The sequence below is a fragment of the Suricata suricatta genome, chromosome 3, assembly GCF_006229205.1.
Source record: "Suricata suricatta isolate VVHF042 chromosome 3, meerkat_22Aug2017_6uvM2_HiC, whole genome shotgun sequence".
In the NCBI taxonomy this organism is placed as follows: Eukaryota; Metazoa; Chordata; class Mammalia; order Carnivora; family Herpestidae; genus Suricata; species Suricata suricatta.
Genome location: NC_043702.1, coordinates 151776177 through 151802984, shown reverse-complemented (window position 1 = coordinate 151802984; position 26808 = coordinate 151776177). Strand labels below are relative to the sequence as shown.

Here is a 26808-nt window from a genome sequence, read left to right as displayed (position 1 = left end):
TCCTGTAAAGCTCTGCAGAGCCCAGTTGGCCCAGGCCTGCCCTGATGGGACCTGTCTCACTGCTCCCAGGCTGACCCAGGAGAGAGCCCCTACCCCACTCTGTGGAGTCAGGGATTTTGACTCCTAAGCTCTTCTGAGCATAAAAGAATATTCAGGTTTATCTAGTTTGATCCCCACATTGCATAACTGAGGAGATGGAAGCTCACAAAGAGAAGGAGGTACAGCTACCGGGACAGGGCTGCGGCAGCACATCAGGAATTAGAGCCCTGGCCCCTGAACTCCCAGGCCCGTGAGCTCTGCACAGGCCAGCAGCGTTGGACATTTTCAGCAGAGTACTTTCTCCAAACAAAATCTTACGCACTCCACTGTATAAAGCAGACGGAGGAGTCAGCGCTGCCAGACTGAAGCAGGGAGAAGGGACAGAGCCCTAACACCTGCCCAGACGCCCCGCATCTCCACGGCAGACCCCGAGACTGCTCCCCCTAAGCCGAGGCCTCCCCCCAGCACAGCGTGCCCAACGTGCCCAACACTGTGGGTACTCCCCTGCCCTTGGCCACTCCTCCGTGAACCCAACTGCCAAGTACCCCAAGCCAAGAGCGTCAGCCTGATTTCACCCTAGTTTGCGCCACGAGATGGGACTCTGAAGAACTCCCCTTTAAGGAAGGAGGTCAGTTGTTAAGAACCAGGAAGAGACACATGGTTCAAGCATCTCAGTGTGTCTGAGCCGGAGCTTGCCAGGCCTCAGGCCATCCTGGAGCGAAACCAACCTGGCAAACACACGAGTTGCCGGGTGCCCCTCCACCCTGGGTTTTCAGAAATAAGGCCCTTGAAATCCTTCCTTTCCGCAGACCTTGCCAGACGCAGGCCCTGACTCACATCCCCCAGGACGATTACAGCCCTGGCTTCGGACAGCGAACCGCCTTGGCCCGGCACTTAGCGCAGCTCTTCTTTCTCAGCCCGTGTTCCCAGCTGCCTCCTCGGGCCCCCACCTATGCTGGGCAGTGAGGACACCACCCATGAGGGTGCCCTGAGGGCTGGGTTTGTGCCACCAGCAAAAGGGCCCAGACCTACCTCCACCTCTCCAGTTTCATTCTCCTTGAGCACAAAGCTGAGAACGTCACTGTCAGGCCCAGCCAGCAAGCGCAGGTACAGGGGGCAATCAGCGATAGAGAGTTTCTGGAAGAGCACTGCAAACCGAGAGAGGGGGTTAGGGGCTCGTCTCGGAAAAGGGGCAGGGGCCCTGGGCAGGATGCAGAAACATAAGATGTGGGGTGGTTCTAACCGGAAGTAGCCAACCTTTCAACCTAATGAAATGAACCTGAAGAGAAGATGGGGCGTGACCTTTTATCTTTGGTGTCTGCTTAGTTTGCAATTTGTTTCCACTCAAGTCACCTCCCAAAAGATTAGCAGTGGTGGGTGGTTTCTCTCCCATGCCACAGCTCAGGAAGTGGGAGCCCGGGGTGTGGGTTCCCTGCAGTCACGTGTAAAGTGAGGGGCACCGAGAGCAGGCGCGCGCTCCCCTCCCCGCCCAGAGTGCCCGTGGGGCCCTTCCACGCGGCTGGAGTGCAGTGCCCAGCGGGAGCCCAGTCCTCCCACCAAGTCTGGCAGGGGCTTAGTGGGAGGGGCGGTTTCTGGTCAGGAGCTTGCTCTCTCATACCTTGCCCATCCTTGTGTATCCGCTTAAAAAGTGCAAACTTCTGGGGATTGTCCACAACCATGAACTTCTTGAGCAGCCCCTGGATGACCTCGCTGACCGTGGTGGTGCTGCTGATGTGCAGCTGCTTGATGGCGTCCAGAGGAAGATAGAAGGACGTCCGCTTGTCCGTGGTGGCCGCCAGGTTCACTTCCTTGATGGCGTCGTAGATGGACTGGGGCCGGATCCCCGCAGGCACGGTCACTGGCCGCCGAAGTTTCAAGTGCACTTTGATGAAACCCGTGTAGGTGCCATCTTCACTCTGAGGAATGTGGGGGCGGGGTGCCACATGGGTCAACTTGGGTCCGTCCTGCATGATCCTAGCAGGCCCTCTGGGCCACTACCCCAGATGGGGGGCAGGGGGTGGGGTGGTTGCAGGGGCCTTTCCTAGTAACAGTGCCATCCAAGTCAGCCCCCCCTCCGAGTTCCCATCTCTGCTGACCTGGAGGTGCTGGAGGACAGAGACTTGTCTTCCCCCCCCACCAGCCCCGCACTGGGCCAGGAGAAGGCACACAGTATCCAGCAACCTGGGAGGACATGAGGAGCTACTGTGGCTTTCGCTCTGGGGGCTCAGACTTGCCCCAGTGAGTCCCCACTCCTGGGAGGCAGGGTCTGGAGTGGCCTCTCTAGTTTGCCCCTCCAAACCAGGGAGGAGCAGGAGGGCTCTGTAATGAAGCCCCTGGAGAACCAGCCCACTGGATTTCCTCCTGCATTTCTTTCCCAAACCAGCAGCCAAGACTTAAAGCCCAGGCGCACCGGAGACTGGATTTTCTAGCACGCCATCTGGCTGAAGCCCCAGAGAGGCAGTTGCTACCAGCCACCAGCAGGGGGCAGGGTTCTTCTTCCTTCCCCGCTTCCCACGGAAGATGGCCTTCTGGCACAGAGTTGGTGCCTCCCCGCTCGGACCTCTGCACAGTCTGAGGAAGCTTCCCGAGATGCAGGCTGTAACGGTGCAACAACCAAGAGGGAGTGGACCAGGGGCTGCGAACTGCCCTTGTGAGGCCCTCCTGAGGGCGGAGCGGTGCCAGGTCACTGGACGTTATTTAAATCCCACAAGAGCTTCGACAAGTGGGCGCCAATATCTCTATTTCACACCAAAGCTCAGGGAGGTTAAGGTTTCCCAAAGGGAAAAATGGGAAGAGCCAAAGACTGATTTGGATCTTATTCTAAAGCCCATTCTATTTCCCTGCAGCCTCAGGGGTGGGTCCTTGACCCCTGGGGTTCTCAGCCTTGCACAAGCCCGCAGGCTGGGAGAAAGGGGAGAGCCGCCCCAGAACCTCTAGTGGGAGCCGGGAGCCGGGAGCCTAGGGGTGGGGGCGGGGCCGACGCACCAGCTTCATGCCCAGGCAGTTCTGCTCCCGGGTGTTGTAGCTGTCGATCTTCTGCTTGATCTCCTGAAGCGTGGGCGGGCGCTGCGTCTCTTCAGGGGGTTTACAGACATTCTGGAAGACAGAGGTGGGAGTGGGTATACAGTGGAAGAGAAAGAGTAGGACCACACTCTCCCAAAGGCCTCCCTGACCAAGCAAGCATAGGGAGCACCAGCCCCACAGGGTAAAAACTAATTCTATGGGCTCAGGCTGAGAACAATCTGAGGTCAAATCTCAGTGGCGCCACTGCCTAGCCCGCCAGCCCTGGGGAAGTAACTCTAAACCTCAGTCTCCTCACCTGTGAAATGGGAACAGTAACTACCCTTCAGGCTCGCTTCGAGACTAATATGAACATGCCCAGCACATGGGCACGGACTACAAGTCTGGTGAGTCAGCAGAGCAGCATTTGCTCCCGGAGGGCTGCTACAGAAAGGTAGCATTTAGATGCTATGGGAGATGCAGAGAAACGCAAGCCGCGGGCCAGCTCCTCAGGAAGTAACAACAGAGCTGGAGGGAATGGAATGGATGTGCAGTCCCGGCATATGCTGACTGCGAAGGCCGGGAATTCGCTCAGACCCAGGGGACCAAGGGCACATGAGCCGCAGTTCAGGCCCCATGTCACCAGCCACAGAATCTTGCACATAAGTCAGTTCAGCTGATCTTGAACAACACAGGTTTGAACTGTGTGGATCTGCTTAGACACAAATTCTTTTTTGATACATACAGGCCAGTGCTGTAAATGTATTTTCTCTCCCTTATGATTCTCTTCATAACATTTTCTTTTCTCTAGCTCACTTTATTGTAAGATGCAGTGAATAATACATACAACCTGCAAAACTGGGTTAACTGTTCAAGTTATTGTAAGGTTTCCGGGCAACAGTAGGCTCTCAGTGGTTAAGGTTTGCAGGGGGGTCAAAAGTTACACTCAGATTTTTTGTGGTGCAGGGGGGGTCAGCGCCCCCAACACTGACATTGCTCTGGAGTGAACTGTATATATTTGTCAAACAAATGAGTGAACCAGAAAGGGCCAGGGCGCTGTCCTACAGTAATTGGAAGAATTACTCCCGGGGCACGGGGACAGCCAGCATCTTCTCAGCACCTCCTCTGTGCCGAGAACTTGGCACGCACGGGGTCTTAATCCTCCTGAACCAAAACTGAGGTGGAGTCTGTCGCCTACATTTCACAAGTGAGATAAGCAGGACTAAGAGCGGTTTGGTAACTTGCCTCCGAGAGCTCTGGCCATTTATGTGCAGAACTAAGAGGAAACTCCGGGCTGGTCTGTTGTGTCCTTCCCAAGGGCTCCCCGGGTACACCCCGCCACACCCCCCACCCCCCAGGGAAGGGTAAGGGAAGAACAAAACTGAAGAAGAAGCTGGAGATCAGGGTCCTTAACACTTTTTTGCTCTCAGCAACCCTGTCCTTCCATCATTTCCCTGCATTTCTCCCAATTTCCCTGCCACCCAGCTTCTCAGTCCTGTCTCCATGCTGCCTGTGTGGGCCCAGAGTGCAGGAGCCAGAGTTTGGGAAAGCAAATAAATAGGTTGGTAAAACAAAACAAATTTTTTAAAAAACCCACCCAGAGTTTGCCTGATTTTAGAAATCTAGAAGACTCGGGGCAGGTCCAGGAATCTCCTTTGCAGGCACCTCGGTGGCTCAGTCGGTTGAGCCTCCAACTTCAGCTCAGGTCATGATCTCACAGTTTGTGGGTTTGCACCCCACGTTGGGCTCTGTGCTGACAGCTCAGACCCGGGAGCCTGCTTCGGATTCTGTCTCCTTCTCTCTCTGATCCTCCCCTGCTTGTGCTCTGTCTCTCTCTCAAGAATAAATAAACATTACAAAATTAAAAAGAAAAAAAAAGGAATCGCCTTTGGCAAATGAGGAAAGTGAGGCCCAGAGAGGCGGAGCCGCTGTCTTTGTCCTTGACGCCTCCCTGCAGGGGTGCGGTCTTGGGGAAGTTCACACCCACCCTGTCCTGGCAGCACCACCCAGCTGAACACAATGGGCGCCCCCAACAGAGCCTGGCCTCCTTGGAGATCAGACACACTCAGCTGAAGGCCCTCACTCCCTCCTCCTGCATTCCCACCCCCCAGAGCCCATAATTCGTTCTGTGGCTGCCATGGGGAGCTATGTGGCCCCCACCCCTGCCGCTCTGCTTGGAGATAAGCTGCTGCCCCTTTTCCATTGCAGCATCTTCCCCTGTCCTGTCTGCTCTCCCCTGTTCTCTTCCTCAGGGATCCTGAAAATACCAGCATCGTGCTACCTCCTTCCACATACCTTCTCTTATGTACCACCTACGCTACTCCCATTTTATAGACTATAAAACTGAGGCTTGGAGAGGTTAGGGAACATCTCTGTGGTCCCACTGCAAGTAAGCATCTGAGTAGAGCCTGGAAGGGAGTCCCTCTAAGTCTGGAGCCCATGTTCTCAATCTACCAGATGGCCATTCTAGGCCCCGCTTCTACCATTCCCATAATGCCCACTGAAATTCCATGCCTCAGGGCTGGGGTGTGCAGCTGTTAAACCAAAGGCCTATAAACTATGGGACCCGTGAAACATTTAGCCAAGGTGTATCTGATCAGTGAGGCAGGCCCCAGAGGCATCAGGACCCACGGGCACCACGTCCCCTGCAAAGACGTCAAGGAGGAACCTCTCATCTCTCAAGTGGGATGTAGCTGCCAGGAGGCAGGACCCCCCCCCCTTTTCCTACGTGGCCTCTCAGGCGCCCGAAATGGACCTCGAGCCCACTGAAGACCACCCAAGGGGAGCACAGGCCAGGGCACCTCCTGTTTGCTCGCGGTAAGTAGCAAGTGCTGTGAGCCTCACAGAGTGTCTTCATTCACTGTCAATCCATTAATCCCGCTCCTCAGATGGGGCTCGGTAGCCCTCAGGCATCCCCACAGTGAGTTCCTGGGGCGCACACTGCCCGGAGACCCGCCCAACCCTCCCTGCAGCGGGGTGCATCCCTAGGGGGCCAGATGTGCCTGGCCATGGCCTGTCCTGGGAGCTTGCAGTCAGACCGGCCTTCTAGTTACTATCATGTGCCCCATTCTCTGAGTCTCTGAGGCACACAGCCTGTCCCCTCCCCAGGAGTTAACAGCTTTCTCATGCTTGTCTACAAAAAAAAAAAAAAAAAGTTAAATGATGGAAAGGAAATTCTAGAAGCTCCTGAAAGACCGCATCTCATAGTTTCCAACTGAGCTGCAGCCATTTCCCTGTCAGAAAAGGGAGCTGTGTCATGGCTTTCAAAAGCCAACTGTTCCAGGCCTGGGTTTGTATCTAGCAGGACTCAGAGCCTCGGTAACTAAAGGTTTCTTCTTCCTGTTCCCCTTTCCTTCGGCAGAAACCCATCTCTTTTGCCCCCTGGCCCACCACAGACCTGGGGAAGTGACGCAAGCATCCGAGGCCGCCCCTGCTGGGGCTGACGCAGAAGACGGCCATCCCGATCCCACCGCCCCATGGTGGGGTGCCGGGAACCCTGGGCGGCGACCACACGGAGCCCACAGCCGGGACTGTCGGCACGTGGGGCCGGGATGGCTGCTGCCCACGCCACATCTGCCAGACGAGATCTGACCCATGGATGGAATGAGTCACCTGCCGGCGTAGGCCAGCCAGCCAGCGAGCCACGGCCGCCAGAGCCCCCTCACCCTGCCTGCTCCCGGGGATGGCACAGAATCCAGGCCAGTGGCGTGCTCCTTTATTTTTTTTTAACTTTTAATGTTTATTTATTTATTTTGAAAGAGAGTGTAAGCAAGGGAGGGGCAGAGAAAGAGGGAGGGAGGGAAAGAATCCCAAGCAGGCTCTACACTGTGCGCACAGAGCCTGATGTGGGGCCCAAACCCACGAACCATGAGATCATGACCTGAGCGGAAATCAAGAGTCGGACGCTTAACCAACTGAGCTCCCCAGGCATCCCTAGGCCCGTGGTTCTTAAACTTGGCTACACACGGAATCATCTAGGGATCTCTAGAAACACTACTTGGGCTCCATCCTGGAGCTTCCATTTGTGGCCTGGGGTCCAGCCTTGGTGGAGGGATGTTTTAAATCTCCCAGGCAATTCTGATGTTCAGCGGCATGTGAGAACTGGCACGGACCCCTTGCAGGCAATTTCAGATCCCAAGGGGTTGCCATCCAGCAGCAGAATCACACTTGGGCACCCCCGGGTATTCATGCCCGAAGGTTTACCTAAAAGGAAGGATCTGCTCTGTGAACAAGATCAGTAACACAGTAATCTTCAGAGGGTAAGGCAAAGACCTCCATATCTGCTGCTGGATTTTCAAGTCCTCAAAGTGAAAGATTTGTTTCCGTCCACGGGTACAAAGCTAGAAACCACGGAGACAGAGTTTTGTCTCCTAGGGTAGCCCGAGATGGAGACAGAATGGGGAACTCTGTTACGATTTAACAAATACGGGCAGGGGCCTGGGAGGTGTCCCTCACAGGGGAGGTTTACACATCTCGGCGCGTCTGGCCTGGAATTCACGCGCTCTGATTAAGCCCCTGGCATCGGTGGCAGATGGCTTAGCCACTCCCAACGCAGCTGGCACATCCGGACACTGGGGAAAAACACATCTGGGCTCCCACATCCTAAGCTATGGGAAGGGCTGTGTGTATTAGGGTGCAGCCACGTGAAGAGGCTAGGTGCTACGACTCAGAACAGAAATGCTCCCCAGAGAGAGTGATCCTCAAACTTTTCTATTAAAATATCACAGGGGCACGTGGGTGGCTGAGTCAGTTAAGCATCTGACTCTTGGTTTGGGCTCAGGTCACGATCTCACAGTTTCGTGGGTTTGAGCCCCATGTTGGGCTCTGAACTCAGTGCAGAGTCTGCTTGCAATTCTCTCTCTCTCTTTTCTCTGCACCCCCCACTTGTGTGGTCTCTGTCTCTCTCAAAAATAAATCAACAAACTTAAAAAAGCTTATCCTTGGGGTGCCTGGGTGGCTCAGTTGGTTGAGCATCTGACTTTGGCTCAGGTCATGATCTCACCGTTCATGGGTTCAAACCCCACATTCAGCTCTGGGCTGACCGCTCAGAGCCTGGAGCCTGCTTTAAATTCTGTGTCTCCCTCGCTCTCTGCCCCTCCCCCGCTGGCTCACGCACACACTCTCTCACTCTCTCTCGTGTGCTCTCTCTCTCTCACACAAATAAATAAACATTAAAAAAGATTATCCTTAACATCAAAATTATGAGTACCATCCCTTGTGGTCTGGGGCCTATCTCAGAGCAGATTTACCTGAAGTTGAATTTTCCTTTAAGAAGAAACCCAGGGGTGCCTGGGTGGCTCTGTTGGTTAAAGGTCTGATTCTTGATTTCAACTCAGGTCGTGATCTTGCAGTTTATGAAGCCCCTCCCCATCAGGTTCCATGCCAACCCTTGGCATCCTCTCCCCCCACCTCCTATGCTTTCTCTCTTTCTCAAAAATAAGCAAAAACAAAAACAAACTTAAAATAAAAAAAGAGAGAAACCCAAAACATTAACTCTGCATTCTTTTTTTATTGAAGTATTTTTAAATTTATTTTGAGGAAGACAAAGAGAACATGAGCAAGAGAGAGAGAGAGAGAGAGAGAGAATCCCAAGCCTACATCGGGCTCGAACTCATGAATCGTGAGATCATGACATGAGCCAAAATCAAGAGTCAGATACCTAACCGACTGAGCCACCTGGGGGCCCCTAACCCTGCAGTCTAATCTAATCAATGGCACATCTTAATTTTGGTCACTGGGAAAGACGAGGCTCTGACGAGTCCTGTGGCTTCTCGTACTCCCAGGTGGACACAGGGCAGCCCCTCAAAGTCCCAGCAAGGAGGGAGGCGCCAGGGTGAGGAGTGAGCTGAGGAGACTCAGACACATTCTGATACATCAGCTACCTTCACGCCATTTTTTTCTTGACCTGCATCCCACAGACTTCATTTTTGCCAAAAATTTCAGTCTCTCTCTTGTTAAATTCCTCAGCCTCGTCTGCCTTCATGGTGCTTTCATTGAATCGCTCCCATGTGCCCACCTGAGGCCCTACAATCTGTCCAGGCCTCTCTGCCCACTCCTGCCTTGAAGGATGGTGATGACCATCCCTATTTTTGTTTATTTACTGGCTACATATGTGCCAGGCAGCGTTCTGATCACTTGGCATGTGTTAGCTCATTTCATCCTCCCCACAAATGCGTGGGAGTGCCCATTTCACAGATGAGGAAACTGAGCACCAGCAAGGTTAAGGCTAACCCACGTCTAAAGCTAGCACTATACCACCTGGCACTTAAATACTCATCTACTTATATTAACCTCCAAGTAGACTATCTCTCTCGTCTTCTCAACTAGAGTGAATCTCTTAATGACTCACACCATGCTTCTATTTCTTCCCTATGCCCAGTGGCACCAAGCATGAAGCAGGTAAGTACTTGCTCAAGAACCTTCAATGGCTCCCTATTGCCTACGGGGAGAGGGGAAGATCTTACTTTTCCCTAGGAATTACAGAGCAGTGAACCTTGGGCTTCAGTGTGGACTGAGTTCCGGAAGAGAGGCCTGTCTCCTCCATCACAGCAGCCCAGAGCCCAGAGCCCAGGTGCAGGCTGGAACACACAGTGGCAGAGGAAATGCTTGCAGGATGGACATCAGCGTGCACGTGCGTTCTCACCCCCGTTACTAAGTGAGCTTGAGGAAATCCGATAACCTCCTTAAGCCTCAGATTTTGTTCTCAGTTTTATCTATCAATTTGAAATACAAATCCTTTATTGCCTGATAGGATTCGTGGAAGGTAAGACCAAATGAGATAATGGGTGTAAAAACCCTTTTGGAAGTTATCAAACCCATCCAAAGACACAAGTTGTTACCCGGATCATCCTGGGCTTACAAAGTTCTTCCCCCAGGAGCCAATCTCACTTCTCAGTTTCCTTGCGCACTCAATCAGGCTTGACCACCATGCCAAAGTGTTTGTTGGCTCTGGTGGCTGGCAAGCGTGTTCTGCAAAAGACCAGGTACTAAAAACTTCAGGCTTTGCCGGCCGTACAGTCTTTGTTGCAGCTACTTAACTCTGCCACTGTAGCACAAAGCAGCCACAGGACGAGCATGGCTGTGTTTCAATAAAACTTTATTTGTGGCATCTGGCGCATGAGCAGTAGTGCTCACCTCTGCTCTACACCACTGGGCGGTCTCTCCTGCTTAGAATACACAGCTTCCATGTCCCCTAGTGCCCTCGCCCACAGCGGTGTCCTCCTTCCCTGCTCTCCTAACAGAGATCTCTGACATTTTAATTCCCAGAGGAAGGTGTATACAGGTTTGTACTGGACGCTGCCTTTCTTCTAAATGATACTCCTGCCGAGAGCCGTGTACTTCCTGTGTTTCCCCATGTACTTCCCGTGTTTCCGCACACCCCCAGTCCTCACTCTCACTTAATAGACATGTTGCACAAGTAGGCGAAGGCTTCATCGCCTCCCCGGAGTTGTGCTTACACTCTCCCCGTCTCCCAGGAGGCGGCAAGCTGGCTGAGGAAGGGATGCCCGTGGGCAGCAGGGCTCACTCACCGGCTCAGGGACTGACTCCCAAACCCCAGCACCGTGGCCCCAACGCCTCAGATTCCTGTCGTCGCCAAGCTGCAAATTACCACATGCCACGGGCCTCTGCAGCCGCTGGCTGGCAAATCCGCCACTGCAAGGACCACGGAGGTGCCTTCGCAGCCCGAGTGGCTGCACGTGGATCTAATTACATGCTGCCTTTATTGTTTAATTATTATTTCACATGTGTTAATCCCATCCTCCCAATTAGGTGCTCCCTGGAGGGAAACAAACATGCTGTCTGATGACTGTGCTTCTGACCTATCCCCTGCAAGGCTCTGCCAAGCTCCGTGGGGACCTCCAAGGAGGAGGCAGGGAGAGGGTGGAGTGGCCTGGGTGGCGCCCAGCCCAGAGCCCCGCCACGGACTGCAGTCAGGCCTAGGACATGTCCTGCTGCCCTGCACCCCGAGGGGCTGACGCCAAGGCAGGGGCCGCACGGGTCGCAGACTTTGGCTGGCTGGCCAGCCAGTCCTTCCTGTGGCTCAGCTCTTTACAGCTTCCTGGTAAGAACCAGCGCAGCACCACCATGACTGGTGACCTCCGATGACCTCCGGCAAGTCACTTCCCCTCTCAGGGCCTCAGTTTCCTCATCTGTGAAATCACGAAGTGAGACCCCTCTGCAGCTCTACGTGTTTACACCGGAGGGTGGTTTCTTTCATCACTGCTTCCTCTTCTATTTCAGAGAACCGGGGGTGGGGCAGGGGCCCCTCCGAGGATGGCTGGCCTGCCTGCCTCGCGGTGGTAACAACTGCTCTAAGATGGTATAAGAGTGTTTCTAACCTCCACGGCCTTACTTGTCTCATCACTGGCCATTTGCTTTCTCTGCTCGTCTGCAAGTCACCATGTTGGCCAAGCTCAAGTAAGTTTACACCTTCCTAACTCACACAACTCAAAACAACAAAACAAAAACTATCCCGGAAGCCATTCACCCTGAGTCTTGGCCACATTTCCTCTTTCTCAGCAATTAGCAAATCTGCTAGCGGCCATTCTCTTGCCCCTTGGAAACCATCCCCAGGCCTACGTAGGGAGAGAGGAGAGCCTCAGGAGACTCTGCTGCATGAGAAGGGCCGCCTGCAGACACCTCCCACCTCCCCTGCTACCCCACAGCTCGGGCCCCACATGCCTGAGGCTTCTGTTACCTAAATAGGAACCTCGGAGGAAAGGCGCAGACACCCCTCTGTCTGGGCTGGGTTCAGAACGCCCTGCGCAAAGCCCAGACCACATTCAAGGCTCAGTGGTCCCTTTGTGATGGCCTCAACCAGATGGGAAAGAGGAAGCCCCATGGGACCTCATGCAGGGCCCCCCCCTCCCAGGCCCCAGGTGGTCTGTGTTCCAGAAAGACTGTCCCAGACTCACCCTGGGAAGTGAAGGGGTTGATTCCCTCAGACCCTGCCATGGAGCTGTCCAATGTCCCAGAAATACAAGGGTTGGAAACTCCTAAACTGTGTTCTCCAGGAAGCTAATCCCATCAGAGGAAGGAAGGAAGCGGCTTCATGACACCCCAATCCCTACAAGCAGAGCCATGCAAAATTTGAGCTGCTCTGGGGAGTGGGGTGGATGTAGAGGAACAGAAAATAAAAAGGGGGTGGGACTTGAGAACCTGGAAAGAGACTGAAGTCCCCAAAGACAAAAATGTAGAGCAGATGGTCAATGCAGACAGGCAGTCAACAGTAACTGATTGAGTTGCCCATGGGGTGAGGAGTGCGAAAGGCACCTTGGGACATGAAAGCGGCGGGCGGTGGCCCCGTCCCGGGGAGCGCGCAGGCGATCTGCGGAGGGAAGGCAGAGATGCGCGCACGCAACACCGGACAGCGTGCGCAGCCGTGTAGAACCCCAGCCCTTCCTGGGCAGCCAGGTCAGCTCCGCGTGTGTGCACATGACGAAGGCCATGCCAGTGGGTCCCGAGTCTGCCCACACATCCTGGAGCCTGCACACTGTGTCTCTCACTGCGGTGGCCATCGCTGTCTGCAAGCCGGGCAGGTCCTCAGGGGTGAGTCAGAGGACACCGGCCCCCTGCGGGCCTTGGAGCTGCCGTGACCGGGATTCAAGCCCTGCAGTGCCTTGTTATAATAATAAAAATCACCAACAGGCCAGGACTTCACAGTCACAATCTCGTTTAGTCTTTGGCATAACTCAGTGAGGGCGTTATGCGATTACCCAGCGTCCCTGCTCCTTGCCGCTAGACCACACCGCCCTGCACAGGGGCGCGCCCTCAGTTCTCTGAGCATGTGAGCAAGTCAGTCTCCCCAAGACTCGGATTTCCGGGAAAAGCAGATAACAAGGTCTCTTATACACATTTGTCGCAGGGGTGAAATGAGATTGCACACCTGGAAGTGCTCAGCACAATGCACGCATACAGTAAGCACTCAATAAACAGTAGCTAGTGAGCCATCATTGGCACCAGTGGCGCCAGCGGCAGTCGTCTGTCTGGCAGGGCGGAGGAAAGGTGGGGCTGACTCAACATGGGAGTCCTCTTGCCGTAGCCTTGATCTCTGACAGGCCCTTCAGCCACAGGCAGGTTATGACTCTGCATCCTAAGCACTTATGTCTTCAGTGCTATGGGCTCCACTTCCTCCATTAAAAAAAAAAAAAAAGACTGGACATTTTTAATGTATTTATTATATATTTTAATTTTAATATATTTTTCCATTTTTTCCCCAAAGATTGGAAAAATATATTAATATTATATATAAAACAAAGGTCTTTTCCCTCCTGATTTTAAAAGAAATGAAAACATTTTTGTGGCCCCTTAAAGTATTGTGGGCCCCTCTGCACCATATGCCACCGTGTCCATGGGTAAGTCAGCAGTGCTTTGAACAACCTGAGTCCCAGGTAGGGTGACCCAGAACAGCAAGTTTTCTTGGAATGCAGGACCTTCAGTGCTAGAATCAGGACGGTCCTGGGCAAACCAGGGTCCCCTAGGTTACCCTAGTCCCAGGGACCCCCTTGCAGGTCTAGATGGACTCCCTTTTCCTCGCCATGACAAGTCCCCCACATCCCCGCCCCTGGACACAGTGGCCTGGTGGCCTCTGCCCATCACCTCACAGACCTGCAGCTTGATAACAGAATGCAAGCTCCCTGAGGTCAGGGCTGCCCTGCTCACTGATGTAGCTCCCAGAACAGTGCCTGGCAGACAGGAGGGCTCATTAAACATTCGCCTAATGAACTGAATAAAACACAAAGAAGTAATCAGACACACACAGGCACGCACATGCATGTGCACACACACATGCACACAAAACCCCCAACAAATACAGGACGATTCAAAGGTTCCAGAACTGTGTAAGGCTCGTATATCCTGGCCCATGGCATCTACTGACTTCTGAGATGATACTGGGAATCGGAGGAGAACCCCGCAGATGATGCAAGCCCCTTCCGTTTCTGCTCTCCCGGCCCTGGGCCTACCTGAAGCCTGCTTTTCAGCTCAGAGGTCTCAAGTATGAACCCAGGCAGAAGTGGACAACACCCATTCTACTTCAACCCCACAGGAGTTTTCCCTTGAGGCATTTTCTCATGCCCTCATGGTTACTAGGGCAAGAGAAGGTCTTTCTCCAGGTTAGTTTTCCTCATTGGATTTCCATCTAGGTCCTTGGCCCCTCACGCAGCCTCACCTAGGTCAGCCTCCTTTCCGTCTTTCAGCCCCTTTAGTTTGGCCCCAAAGCCAAGGAGTGTACATTTTCCATCTCTGCATTCCCAGAGCACCCAGAAGCAGAGCACTGTGGAGTGAGTCCGGGTGATCAGAGCACTGAGCAGTGATTCTGGATGATGGTGGGCAGGAACCAAGTGCATCCCACAACCCTGCTCCAGACTCCAGTCTCTCTGAAGGCCGGACCCTGCTCTTTCAGAACCAATTTAAGTAAGATTCCACTGTAAATCCTATGTCTGACAAAGGATCACTATCCAGAATATATAAAGAACCCCCAACAATCCAACAACATAGAAAAAAAAAATGGACAAAAGACTTCAAGAGATACTTCTCAAAGATCTACACATGGCCAATAAGCACATACAAAGATGTATCAACATCACTAATCATTAGGGAAATGCAAATCGAAGCCACGGTGAGGTGCCAGCCACACTTCTAAGGATGCCCATGATCAAAAACACAGAACCTATCGAGTGTTGGCAAGACTGGAGAAACTGGAAGCCTGTGCATTGCTGGCGGGAGTGTAAATGGTGAAGCTGCCTGGAAAACAGCATGGCAATTCCTCAAAAAATTAAACAGAAGCACCATATTATCCAGCAAGGCCACTTTTGGGTGTGCACCTGAAAGAGGTGAGAACATAGACTTAAACAGGGGCTTGTACACTCATGTTCACCGTGGCATTATTGACAATAACCAAAAGGTAGAAGCCACCCACAGACGGACAGGCAGATAAACAAAATGCGCTGCATACACCCGATGTGGTATTATTCATCTGTAAAAGAAGGAACTTCTAGCACATGCTACATGGATGAACCCTGAAGACATTACGCTGGGTGAAATAAGCCAGCCACAAAAAAGACAAATACCGTGTGATTCTAGTTACATGAAGCGCCTAGAGAAGTCAAATCCATAGAATGGCGGCTGCCAAAGGCCCTGGGGGCAGGCAGAGAGCTGTTAGCCCCTGGGGATGGAGTTTCAGCTGGAGAAGACGGAAAAGTTCTGGAGCTGGACGGTGGTGATGGCTGAACAACATTGCGAATGTGCTGCATGCCACTGAACGGCCCACTTAAAAATGGTTAAAAGATGGTAAAATTTATGTAATGTATATTTTAAGTATATATAATTAAAAAAAAAAAAAAGAGGACTCTAAGGGCAGAGGAACCTGAAGGCCTTGTAACCAGCCTGTTCTAGCCAGTTCCCATATAGTTGGGAGCATCCCGTACTTTCTATATTCCAAGCAAGCGAGGAGTCAATCCCACTTCTAAGCCTGTAGGCCCCTCATCCCCCAGGGGCCAGGCTCTCTTCCTGGCTGCAGGAAAAGTGCTCCTGTGCGCACCAAGAAATGGCTGGACACGAGGGCTGATCCAAACAGGGGAGCTCTGCAGCGAGATGAGGGTCGTAGAGCTGCCCAGGTGACTCTCCAGAGAGCGGCTCAGGCACACAGAAGCCTGGACTCAGGGATCTGAAGGCATCTCGAGATGAACTGGCCCAAACACCCCCTTCCTGAAGCAGCCGGAGCTGTCAGGTCACCCAAGTAGTGGGGACACCCCAGCCTGCCTCAGATGCTCTCCCTCCAATCCATCGTGACTGGCCACGGTCAAGGAGCTGTGCCCGGCTTTCCAGCTTTATACACCCCTAGGGAAACAGATGTGTCAGCAAGATTTGGGGAAACACGTCTTTCTTTCTGTGTCTTCTTTCTTCTGCAGGGCCCAAAGCCATGGTATACTCCTGAAGTCATCAGCTGGGAGCTGGGTACTGACTCGCCTTCGGAGCCGTCCATCCCCACCTCCACACTGCTTCCTCGCTCTCATACATGGGCCTCCCTGCACAAGAACACTCTGAAAAGGGGGTCCTCAGCTTCCTGGCCAATCGCATGTGCTCTGAGAGCACAGAGTTAGAGCCGGCAGAGTCACTAGGCCATGGGGCGCGGGGTAGTGGCTTTAAGAGACCAGCTCGTGTGTTAATTTGCAGGCCCTTTCCTGGGCTGTGCAGGCCGTGGGGGCCCTCTCCCACTATGTGCCTGCTCCAGCTCACTGGAGCTCCTACAAGTTCACGGCGTTCGGCACCGTAAGTGGCTGTGATAATTCAGAGGCAGAGAGCGCACGTGGGAGCCAGCGCGCAGCGCCCAGCACACATGCGCAACCCTGCGTACTACAAGTGGGGACTAGCGGCGGCCTCCGGGACACCAGTGCCCCCTGTCCCACGGGAAGAAGGGCAGTCCCTGTGGGCGTCTTCTAACTGGAGACCCCACCTATGCCCTCAGCTTTGCCAGCCGGGTGGTGCTGGGTGCTGGGGCCTCTTCCCCAGCCCACACAGGTCCTCTTGTTGCTGTGCTGCCCTCCTGGCTAACCCCACCCCACATCACTGCTTAGGGACTACTTTGTGATACTGAAACGTGTCTTAGGTGATTATTAAGTAACTCTGAGTCTTCTCAAGTGTGTGTCCTCTCACTGGGACAGGGACCATGGGTTTCCTCCCCCTCCTAAATGGCCTGGCAAAGAGCCCCATCCTCAGAAGCTCCAAGATGGGTGCTGCCAACATGGAGTTGCATTCGTAGGCACCTCTGGACCTCACTGTTGGGGCTTCAAGTAGGAAAATTCTGGAAGGAGCTGTGGGAGGAGCAGTATAGCTAGGGGCTAGGATTTCTGGCATTGGACTTGGGCCTGGATCCTGGATCTGCCCCTTACTACTGCATGACCCCCTTTGGTGCTTCAGTTTCCCCACTGTTAGATGGAAAGCACAATCCTCTGGTTGTTGTGAGGATCAAATGAGCCTGCACACGTAACGCACCTAGCACAGCACCTGCCTCAGGCCCAATAATTCATCGTTGTTGTTATATATTCTAGCCATCTCCCAGCAGACCCCCTCCCAGCTCCCACTCTTTCCCTGTTCTGTGAATAGAGCACACACCCCAGTCATGAACCCCACATCCCTATGTCAAAACTCATCACCCATCTGCAAGTCTTGAGATGACCTTTATCATCCCAAGCCGGGGAGTTCTCCTTGGGTTCCCACGACCAAATGCTGGGCCTTCCTTTAGTTCATATTCTCCACTGGAAGGGCAAGTCACCCACTGTACAGAAGGAGAAAGTGAGGCCTCCAGCAGTGAGCATGCTTCTTGAGGTCACACACAGTGAAGGCTTGTGGCTTGAGTTGCCAGGCCCAGCAGTGAGCTCACTTAAACCAACATGCCCATGTCACCTGAGCCAACAGAGGATGCTCAAGCCACCAGGACTGCCAAACCAGCGTCTCCATTTGCTTAGAACTAAACTGGGAAATAAAGACAAATGAGAAGTGTGTTGGTTCCTCCCCTTGAACCTGCCTCTCTCCAGAGCTGAAAGGCAGATAGAAGAAACCCAACACAGAAGGCTCTCCCACCTCCTCACATGGGCCCCTGGGTGCCAACCCTCCCCCTCCCAGGCCCCACTTGAGGAAGGACCATGAAGACTCCTGCCAGCAGGTGCCAGAGCCCAGTTGCTTAGTGACCCGGCCCTGCCCGCCCTCATCCTCCAGGGCAAACAGCTGAGCAAAACAGATGGGATGGAGGGGGCCGCTCTGTATTGGGAAAGTTGTCCTTGCACTTTCTGCTCACTCAGTAAGATTTTTCTTTTCAGAGTTACTGGAAAAATCTATTGATTCCACATCCAGAATCTTAGCAAGCTTTCCTTCAAAACAGTCTGGGAGATCAGCTTTCATATACCGTGCCCTAAAGGGTTTGTGCATGGGCCCTCTGGGGAGCCCCTGCTGCCTCTTAGGGCTCTCTTATTTAGAAGGAAGATCCAAGCCCACTGCTCCTTACCAAACACGCATCAAGCACACACATTGTGCCGAGGACACAATGATGACCAAGATGTGGTCCCTTGTCCATAAAATTACAACCCATCAAAATGAGGGATAGGAAAGATATGCTGGTGTTTGGGAGCACAGAGCAGTGAGCACAACGGGAAACAAACTCTAGACATCCTAGATCCACGAGCTTCCTTCCACATTCTCCTCAGGAGCTAACGCTTTCCCTCAGGCGTGAAGGCAGAGATTAGCCACGCCTACTGCCTCCCCATGTGTTCCGGCCAATGGAGGACCTGCCTCACGCTCCCCACTGCAAGGCCAGTGCCCTGCAGACCTAGCTCCTGCCCTGCCATCCTCATTGTGGTGCGGGGGACCACTGGGCACCACTCTTCACACTGGGGGACAGCCGGGCAATGAGGACACTGAAGGGCTCAAGAACTGGAGGTTGATGCAATGGTGACAGCTGACTATGGTGAGCCAGATTTCTCAAGACCAGAGCAGAAAGAAATGATCTGGGTTTCAGGGTACTAGAAATGAGAACCCCGCTTCCTACAGCGGGTCACCAGAGTTTGAGATGGGTGATTGGAGCTCACCTGGAGCTTTTCAAACTCTTACCCAAGGTGCCAAGTGTGTCATGGAAAGAGCATGGGTCACAGAGTTGTACAAATGAGGGGTGGGGGCCTTCCCCTTGGCTAACCATCTTTCACATGCGACCTCATGGAAGGTGCCAATCTTTTGGCTTGACAACAACTGAAACTGCACCTGTGTGATCTGGCAGGATCAGGTGGCGCTGGGCTGCTGTGCTCCCTATGCCCGCAGTGCCCCGCGGAGCAGGGAAGGGACCAAAGCAGCTGGAATTGTATGGTACCTCGGACAAGGAATAGCTGAAAACTGAATTGGAGGGTGGAGGGAATGAATACTGCTTCCTCTCCCCTGCTTGTGCCGAATTCCCTGCAGGCCTGCTTGGAAACAGGGGAGTGGCTGCAATGACTCCCAGCAGTCTCCTCCAGCCTGGGGGTCTACGCTCTTCAGAGGTTAAGGTAATCTCTCGCGTCCCTCCCAGTGGCTGCCGCAGCCCCATCACTGCGGGTCTGCTGCCAGCCTGCCCTCAGCCCCCTCATAGGCCATTCTTGCCCAAACCCCTTCCTTGGTCCTGGGAGCCGGCCCCTCCACCTCCCTGTCTCAGGAGCCGCCACCATGTCCTAATGAAAGCCACGTGTCTGCAGGGCAGACGCAGAGTGTCTTCCACCTGGATGTCCCTCTGCCCAGCGGCCCCCATTCATGGATGAGGAGGGGAGGAACTAGAGTCTGTGGCACAACACCGCTGGGGGCCGCTCGGTCTGTAAAGTGCGGAGACTGAGTTTTATCGGTCCTGGTAATCCTCGCCCCCGCCCCAGGCGCTCAGTGCTCTAAGAAAATTAAACACACAACGGTTTGACTGAGGCCAGGTATTGCAGGGTCTGGGAGGTGATGTGAAGAACAGGAGTCAAGTGTGGGCTTCACTCTGGAAGCAAGGAGGAGCCTGGGAAGGCTTTGTGATACCAGAGGCTGTGTCCCCTGGCAGTCGTACGCAGGGTGTACAAACAGGATAGAAAGCAGTTGGGTGACTCCCTGGAGGATACAGGTGAGAGGTGATGGACACCCAACACAGGGCAGGGGACAGAAAGGAGGGGCCTGGCATCTGCAACACGGGAGGCAGAACCCACAGCGACAGAGTGGACGAAAGGGAGGAGGGGGAGACCCCTGGGGTTTCAAAGGCAGGTGACTGGGAGGGTAGGGCAGAGATGCGAGAGAAATCAGTTATGGGCAGAACTATGAGTTGCTTCTGGATATATTAAACTTCAGCTGTCCAGGGGGTATGGGAGACTCCAAAAGGCTACAGAAAATTTGGTTCTAGAGCCAGGAAGAGAGGTAGGATGGAGGACACAGGCTGGCAAGAGTTAAGCTAAGCTGGGGTGGGAGAGGGGTGGGGGGGAAAAGATCAGAGAGGAGGGATCAGGACAGCACCGTGGACAGAAGCCACAGGGCCAGTGATTCAGAGCTTTCTGTCACTACAGCTCCCTTCGTCCTCCTGGCTCTGAAGTTCAATGCTCCTGATTCTTGGCAAAGTTATCTGGTCCTCTTTCCCCAGGGAATATATGCCAGGCCATATCTGGGTCCCCACATTCTTTTATGGGTAGACTGAGCCATCTAGAGGAGGAAACTGAGGCCCTGAGTGAGGACAGGTCTGGGTCCTCCATACAGAAAGATCCCAGAGTCAGAAAGTACACAGATGTGGGTTACCTGGTGAGTCAAGAGTGGAAGGGAGAAGGGAACCCAGGCTCCTGGGCACCCAGACTGAGCCCGGTGGGGCCACTCTTTCAAGCTCATGGGTTAGAAGGTGGATCCAGAGTCCAAGCTGAACTAAGAGCAGGAATTCAGCCTTCGATTCTAGTGTGTAATCTTTCTTCCTTTCTCCTCAAACTGCCTGGATGGGTGCATAGATGTGGCATGTGCCCCAAATTTTAGCAGAACTGCTCTATAGGGAAAAGTCAGCTGGGGCAGGACAAAGGGTCTAAACTTGTGAAGAAGAAAGAGTGGGTGGGAGGGGAGGCATCTGGAACACAGAGGTGAGGATGTCTTGAGTCCCAAGTAGTCGTAGAGGAGGGGACTCAGGGTCAGTCACGCAAGCCCTCTTTCTGCCCCCACCCTGGGGAAGCCCTTACAGCTTAGTCCTTGGTGTCAATCCTAAACTCCATGAGAAGGCAGTGAGAAGGGCCTGCCCTCATGCAAAGGGACGAGGCGCTCTCAGGGAAGAAAATGAGGATGGGCTCCTCCCACAGGTGCTCTCGTGGGAAGGACAAGGAGGACCCCGGTCTGGGGGGAGGAAGAGCCTTGGCCACAGCTTCTCAGTTACCAGCTGGAGCGGGGATGACCAGCCAGGACTGTCTCATGATTCTGTGCTGCTCCCACTACATCATGTGCCCATCACAACAGCAAAAGGGCTGCCCCTCCAACAGCCTAGTTCAGCAGGTCGTGGGGAGAACACGGCCCCAGGGGCCCCGAGTCCTCAGTTCTTTCTATTTAGCTGTGAGACCAGGGACAGATCCTCGTACCTCCTGGTTTCAATTTCCAGCCTAGGAACCTCTCTGGACTCTGTGATAAACGTCATCTCATTTTTCAATTGAAGTTACTTAATATTTCCTAAGTAGGTGATTCCTAGACTTCAGTAAATAGGCTGATCGCCCCGAGGAAGGTAGGTTTGAGGGTGGTCCTACTTCCAAAGATTCACGACCCAGTAAGTCTGAGGTGGGGCCCCTGAACCTCCATTTTCAAAACATGATCCAAAGGCTGCTCTGAGGCAGGGGGCCGGACCCCCAGGGAGCAGCACTGGGGGCTCCCGATGCTGCGGAAGAATGGAGACGCGCTGAGTAAGGGGGAGCATCTGTCCCCAGGAGGCTGCCAGCGTGGCGGGGGAAGACAGGAGCCCATCCCAGGCACGGCATATCCGTGGTGACAGATGAAGCAGAGGAACAAGCCTGGGGAGACAGTTATGGCCCGTCCCCAAGGAAGCCCGAGCAGAACTTCCAGAGGAGGTTGGGCAGAGAAGGTGGGGGGACGGAGGCGTGCAGAGGCAGCTGAATGCTCGCCAGTCTCTTCCTCTGCCACCTGGGCTCCCAGCTGAACTTCATTTCCCAACCCCCCTCGTGTCAGGCGCGGCCACGTCACTGAGTTCTGGCCAGTGGTAGTGGGTGTAAGCAACACACCATTTCTGGGCCTGGCCCACAGAAACCTGCCATGTGTTATCCTGAGCCCCCACCTGCCAATGTAACTGGACTTAAAGGGGGGAAATAAACTGCTCTGACATTCCATGAGTGAAAACCAGGGGCCGTTACAACCTTCAGTCCCTCCTGCCGATACAGGATGCAGGAGAGAAGACACAGCAAGTAAACATAGCCAGCACGTGGTCAGAGCTCTGCTTTTGAAACCAGGGCTTGGGGCTGCGTTGCCGCTGAAGGGCATGCGACTCGTGGCGTAGAAGGCTTCCCATCATCAGGGAGAAAAGCAACGCTGGGAAGAACCAGAGAAGGCAATGGGCCATGAACTCCACGGGAGGGGCTTACAGCCTACAGCCTAAAAGGAGGGCTATCCTGGCGCGGGGCTGGCACGAAACATCTTTTGAGGTTAGTCTTGGTCTGTTCAGGCTTCTGAGACAGCACCTAAAACAACGGTTCTGAAGATTCATCCTTTACTGTTCACATTTGGAATAAATTTATTTTTAGTATTCTTTTCTCTCATGCCAAGAAGGGCGGGGACAGGGGCTGTGTCTGCTACTGGCAGAGCCATGGGTATTCCCGACTGGTCACCAGGGTTGGCTAGCGCCCCTGGAGTGCCACAGACGTCCTGTCCAGGAAGGCGGGTGACTGGCCAGGCAAGAGGGAATGAGACTGGATGCAGGAACAGAACCAGACGTGGCTTCTACTCTGACTTCTGCGACCTGCTTCCTCTCTGCATCTGCCTTGAATTTGTCAAGAATAGGTGGTGTCAATCCAGACCGGAGAAAGCCTGAGGGTACCAGTGGAGGGGGATGGGAGTGTGTCCCCCATGGGCTTCAGGACATTTAACCCTAGACAGAGCTGACCCTCTGTTCTCCACAGCCACAAAGAAAACACACAACAAGCAGGATTTGGAGTAGACACCAAAAATAACATTGAAATCATTAAAGTTGTAAGATTTTGGAACTGACGGCAGGGGACTCCCTGCCACTTTGATGTGGAGTCAATGTCCCCTTAGCTCGTGTGCCTTATGGGATGGAGCCTGAGGTTGTTGGGGTCTTTCCATTTCGTAGAAGGCTCTGAGCGGACAAGGACCGAAGTTTGTCCTGGGTCACTCACTGGATGAAGAGGATCAAGAAGAGCACTTGACGAGGAGCACAAGAAGGGTGTTAGTCGTGGCTCCACACGATCACATATGTGGCCTCGTGAAGTCCTCCCATCTCTCTGGGCCTCAGTCTCTCCATCTGTAAAGTGGGGCACTAGGCCAGAGGGATCCCTTTCAGTTCTGACATTCTGCAAGGAGCACACTCTGTGTGTTCTCAGAGGAGCCACCCCGATGTTTGGGGGGGGCCTCAGAGTTCTGGGGTCCTAGAGCCTATTGAACACACAAGGAGAGCTCAGATGCCACACCCTAACCTGCCGCCACCTGGGGGCATTTGGGGACCTGACGGGCTGGAAGCTGGCCCCACTGCCAGAGTCAGACCCCACACAGGAACAACGAAGCAGATGGCAGGGATGGCCAGAGGGCCTGGCTTCACTGTCGCCAGCCCTACAAACTGCCACATGCTGCCTTTTGTAGGACGGATGCAGAAAAATCTCTGGGTCAGGAGGCAAGAGATGTAGGTTCAACCCTGGGTCTGTCAAAAACTCGCTGTGTGACCTTGGACAGCCCCCCACCCCTCTAGGCTGCAGAATATTAGACAGGGGTGGTGGGGGGGCACCTTGCCAGGCACACAGGTGGGTTCTCCCTGAAGCCGCCAGGAGCCCCATTTGGATGCAGAAAGCCCAGGGAAACACAATCTAACTGTGCTCAGGCAAGGGGGCGAGTCCCTGGCCGCCAGCGCCTCAGCCCCCTGAAGCTGCCCAGAGCCTCTGCCTCTCCCAGAGGAGGCACAGCTCCCCGGGCAGTTGCCACTCTCCGCAAGGACCCTCAGTCCCCTTTCTCGGCTGCTGTCTCTCTACCTTCAGGTGCCTCCTTTCTGTGAAAGGGGAGGCTATTCTCACTCCCCAACCCCCCACCAAAGGGGCTGGAGAGAAGGGGCCCCTTGGAGGCTGGGCTAGTGACAACTCCCAGGTGGTGGCACCAGGGACAGCAGCGAGGCTTCCCCGCGGCTTGGTCCCAGCCACGCGTGGGCCAGCTGCCCATACAGGTTGTTCTGACAAGGCTATTTATAGCGGCTGTCTTGGCTCTGCCCGGAATGGGGGCCCTAGTCTCTCAGCGACCGGGAAACACAGGCACGCACACACACACACACACACACACACACACACACACATGCACATGAGCGCACACGCACGCCTTTCCGTGGAGACAGGAAAGAGGAATTCCCTTAGGCGCTCAGAGGTGATCTCTGAGTCAGGAAAAAAGCATCACCGTAAGGGGTAAGAATGACGTCCTGATTCGACAGATCTCTTTGAAATCTCTTTCCAAGAAGCAGTTATAAGGCTGAAGACCGAACTGAAAATGTGATGAAAGGCAGAACAACACTTCGAAGGCTGAAACAAGGAAACATTTGGATGAAGCTTCCCCAGCTCCTGAGTCGGTCACACACCCCTTGACAGATGGCTCCCTCTTCAGCCAGTGGGGGCCACCCCAGGTCTCGCTGCCGGGCAGAGGGTGCCCTGTCCCTCCCCAGAGGAGACTGCACTAAAGCAAAGTGTAGGCCGAGGAGCCCAAATCTCCTACAGTGACGCGGCAGAGGCCAGGCTAAGAGTGGCGGCACCTACCACCCCTTCCTTTTGCAAGTATTTCTCCTTATCACCCTGTGCCGGGCTCAACCGAGGAGTTCCTTAGAAGGGAATCCTGCCCATCTGAGGGCTTCTGTGCTTGGGCAAAACGAGGCAGGGAGATATGCAGACGCCTCATGATAGGGAATGGATTCAAGAACTAGACAAAGTAAAGAAAGAGCTGCCGTGGGTGCCAAACCTAAGTATTTTCAGGAGTGACGCTAGGAAGGAGTGTTGGGAGGCAGGGCGGAGGACAGAAGGCTTTTGGGCCAACGAACAAGTCACCACCGTCCCCAACCCACCCCAGCATATTTCCGTGTAAGATATTTCTGTCTCTCCCAAGAAATACCAGAAACGGCGACCTCCGTCATTCGCCAAGGAAACGAAGCCCCAGCTTTGCAGTGTCTCTTCCTCCACCCAATCGTGCAACAGCCCACCTTCTGGGACCAAGGGCTTACGGCCCGCCTGGCAGTAGGTACAGCAGCTAAACTTTGTTTTAGAAAACAGGAACCATTTTCTTCCGGGGCAGCAGCACAACTCGCTAGAGCAATGGCTTTACCTCAGTTGCATATCAGAGTTACCTGGGGAGCTTTTGAAAATCCTGAGCCAATTAAGTCAAGCTGTACTCCAAGCCAATTAAGTCAGACTCTCCAGTTGGGGGCAGGTACCCACATTTTCTAAAGCTCCCCAGGTAACTCCAGTGTGTGGCTAACGTTGAGAACCATGGTCTAAAAGACCCTAGACAGCTGGAGTACCTTTGGGGGCAGGAGTTGGGGGCAGTCCACACAATGAGGCAAGAACCCCAAAGAGAGAGCAGGACACCTGCCGTCTGCAACCACGCTGTTCCGCAGGAACCCTATCTACACCTCCACCTGCTCCCCCTCCCCGCCAGCCCCCAGAACAGCCCTGTTCTCCAGCCTCACAAGGGGGTGCCCCAGAAAGCAGGTGCTGGTTCCAGGGGCCTGTTCTAGTTGATTCCTTCGAACATTAAAATCAAAACCTTTCCTTTGGTTCTTGGGTATCCTCTCACAATTGAAAGGTCCAGTATGTTTGTGCGATGTCAGAACCCAGCAAATGCAGGGCCTACAGGCAAGATAAATTATTCACAAAGGAGGCCGCAGAGTCAGGCTTGGGGACGTTTTTGTTAATCTACCCATGTGGGACTGCTAAATTAATAATGAGTCTGCACACACCTGTGCAGTTTAACAGCTCCCTTCTGTCTACATACTGTCCCTTTTAGGTAACCTCTCCAAGGGCCTGGCTTGGAACCCTCTCATCTAGATAATTTAACAAATAAACAGAGCTCTGCCACCACTCCCACCAAGTATGTGGCAGATAAGTGATGTGTGGCATCTGGGAGGGTGTGGCCAGGGGACTCGGGCATGCTGGGCATCTAGAGTTGCAGCAGGAAGCACCTAAGACCCCATTAGGGAACACATACACCCCGCTTTAGGTTACCCCAAGCAAGCCAGTAAGTTAACACGGTCGTAGGACAATGATGTAGAAGAGAAATTATAGTTTGCTTCTAAAACCACGCTACACTTCTGCAAAGTAGCTCAAGCTGTGTTTTAAGATGGTTTCTGGCCACTCACAATACGGAAGTTTCAACCTATGAATGTTTATCCCACCGGGTGCCATCCACTTTCCACTTAGAGCTTCAAAGCTCAAGTTTGGGGAGTAAAGTGAAAAAAAAAAAAAAAGACCAGTTGCCCTGCCACCCTCCCAGGCACAGGCGAGCATGCCACCAGACCCTGAGCCAGGCGCTGTCCGCAAGTCATAGAGAGCCATTTTGAAAAACGTCCAGGGACAGGAAATACTGAAAAGAGCAGTGAAAAGAGAGCAGTGTTTGCTGGTGGTCCCCGAAAGGGCTCCAGATCCAACCCTGGGTCGGCTGAGCCAACAAGTTCGAGAGGGTCCCCAGGGCAACCGGCCACCACCAATGGGACCACATGGCTTTGCCCTGTTGGCCAGGATGCAGGCTCCCCTTCCAGACCCGAGGTTATTCCCCGCACCCCCAGTGAACGGCGCTCGCATTCGCCCGTTAGGGTTACCTTCGGAGTTTGTTTGCTCTGCACATTTCTGAAGAAGGTGGTCTTGGCGGTGAAGAAGCAGTCCTCCAGTTCCTCCTCCAGGCTGCAGTACCCACTACTCATGCTGCTGTCCACCGTCATCTAGCCCGCAGCCCGGCGAGGCAGCGGGCGCGTGTGGCCGGGCTCACGCGGCGGTCGAGGCTGGCTGGGTGGGGGGTGGGGGGATCCCCGCTCCGGGCCCCGCGGGGCGCGAGCTCCCAGCCCCG

At 54.0% G+C, this 26808-nt stretch overlaps 1 protein-coding gene and 1 long non-coding RNA gene across 3 annotated transcripts in view; one reads left to right on the top strand and one right to left on the bottom strand.

Moving 5' to 3' along the window:
* Positions 1-26808, bottom strand: part of RASSF5 (Ras association domain family member 5) — a 66495-nt gene that overhangs the window by 2874 nt on the left and 36813 nt on the right. The window contains exons 1-4 of one of the 2 annotated variants that reach the window (XM_029935621.1): positions 26564-26798; positions 3025-3135; positions 1658-1955; positions 1072-1187 (exon numbers count right to left, since the gene is read on the bottom strand). In XM_029935621.1, coding sequence (XP_029791481.1) covers positions 1072-1187; positions 1658-1955; positions 3025-3135; positions 26564-26683 — 645 coding nt within the window. In that variant the 5' untranslated portion in view covers positions 26684-26798. Of the gene's footprint in view, positions 1-1071; positions 1188-1657; positions 1956-3024; positions 3136-26563; positions 26799-26808 lie in introns of those variants that run through there. The other variant, XM_029935622.1, reaches the window with a different exon arrangement.
* LOC115288353 lies at positions 8656-16679 on the top strand. The gene is made up of 2 exons (XR_003906958.1): positions 8656-11457; positions 15951-16679. It is a non-coding gene; the product is annotated as an uncharacterized LOC115288353 (long non-coding RNA).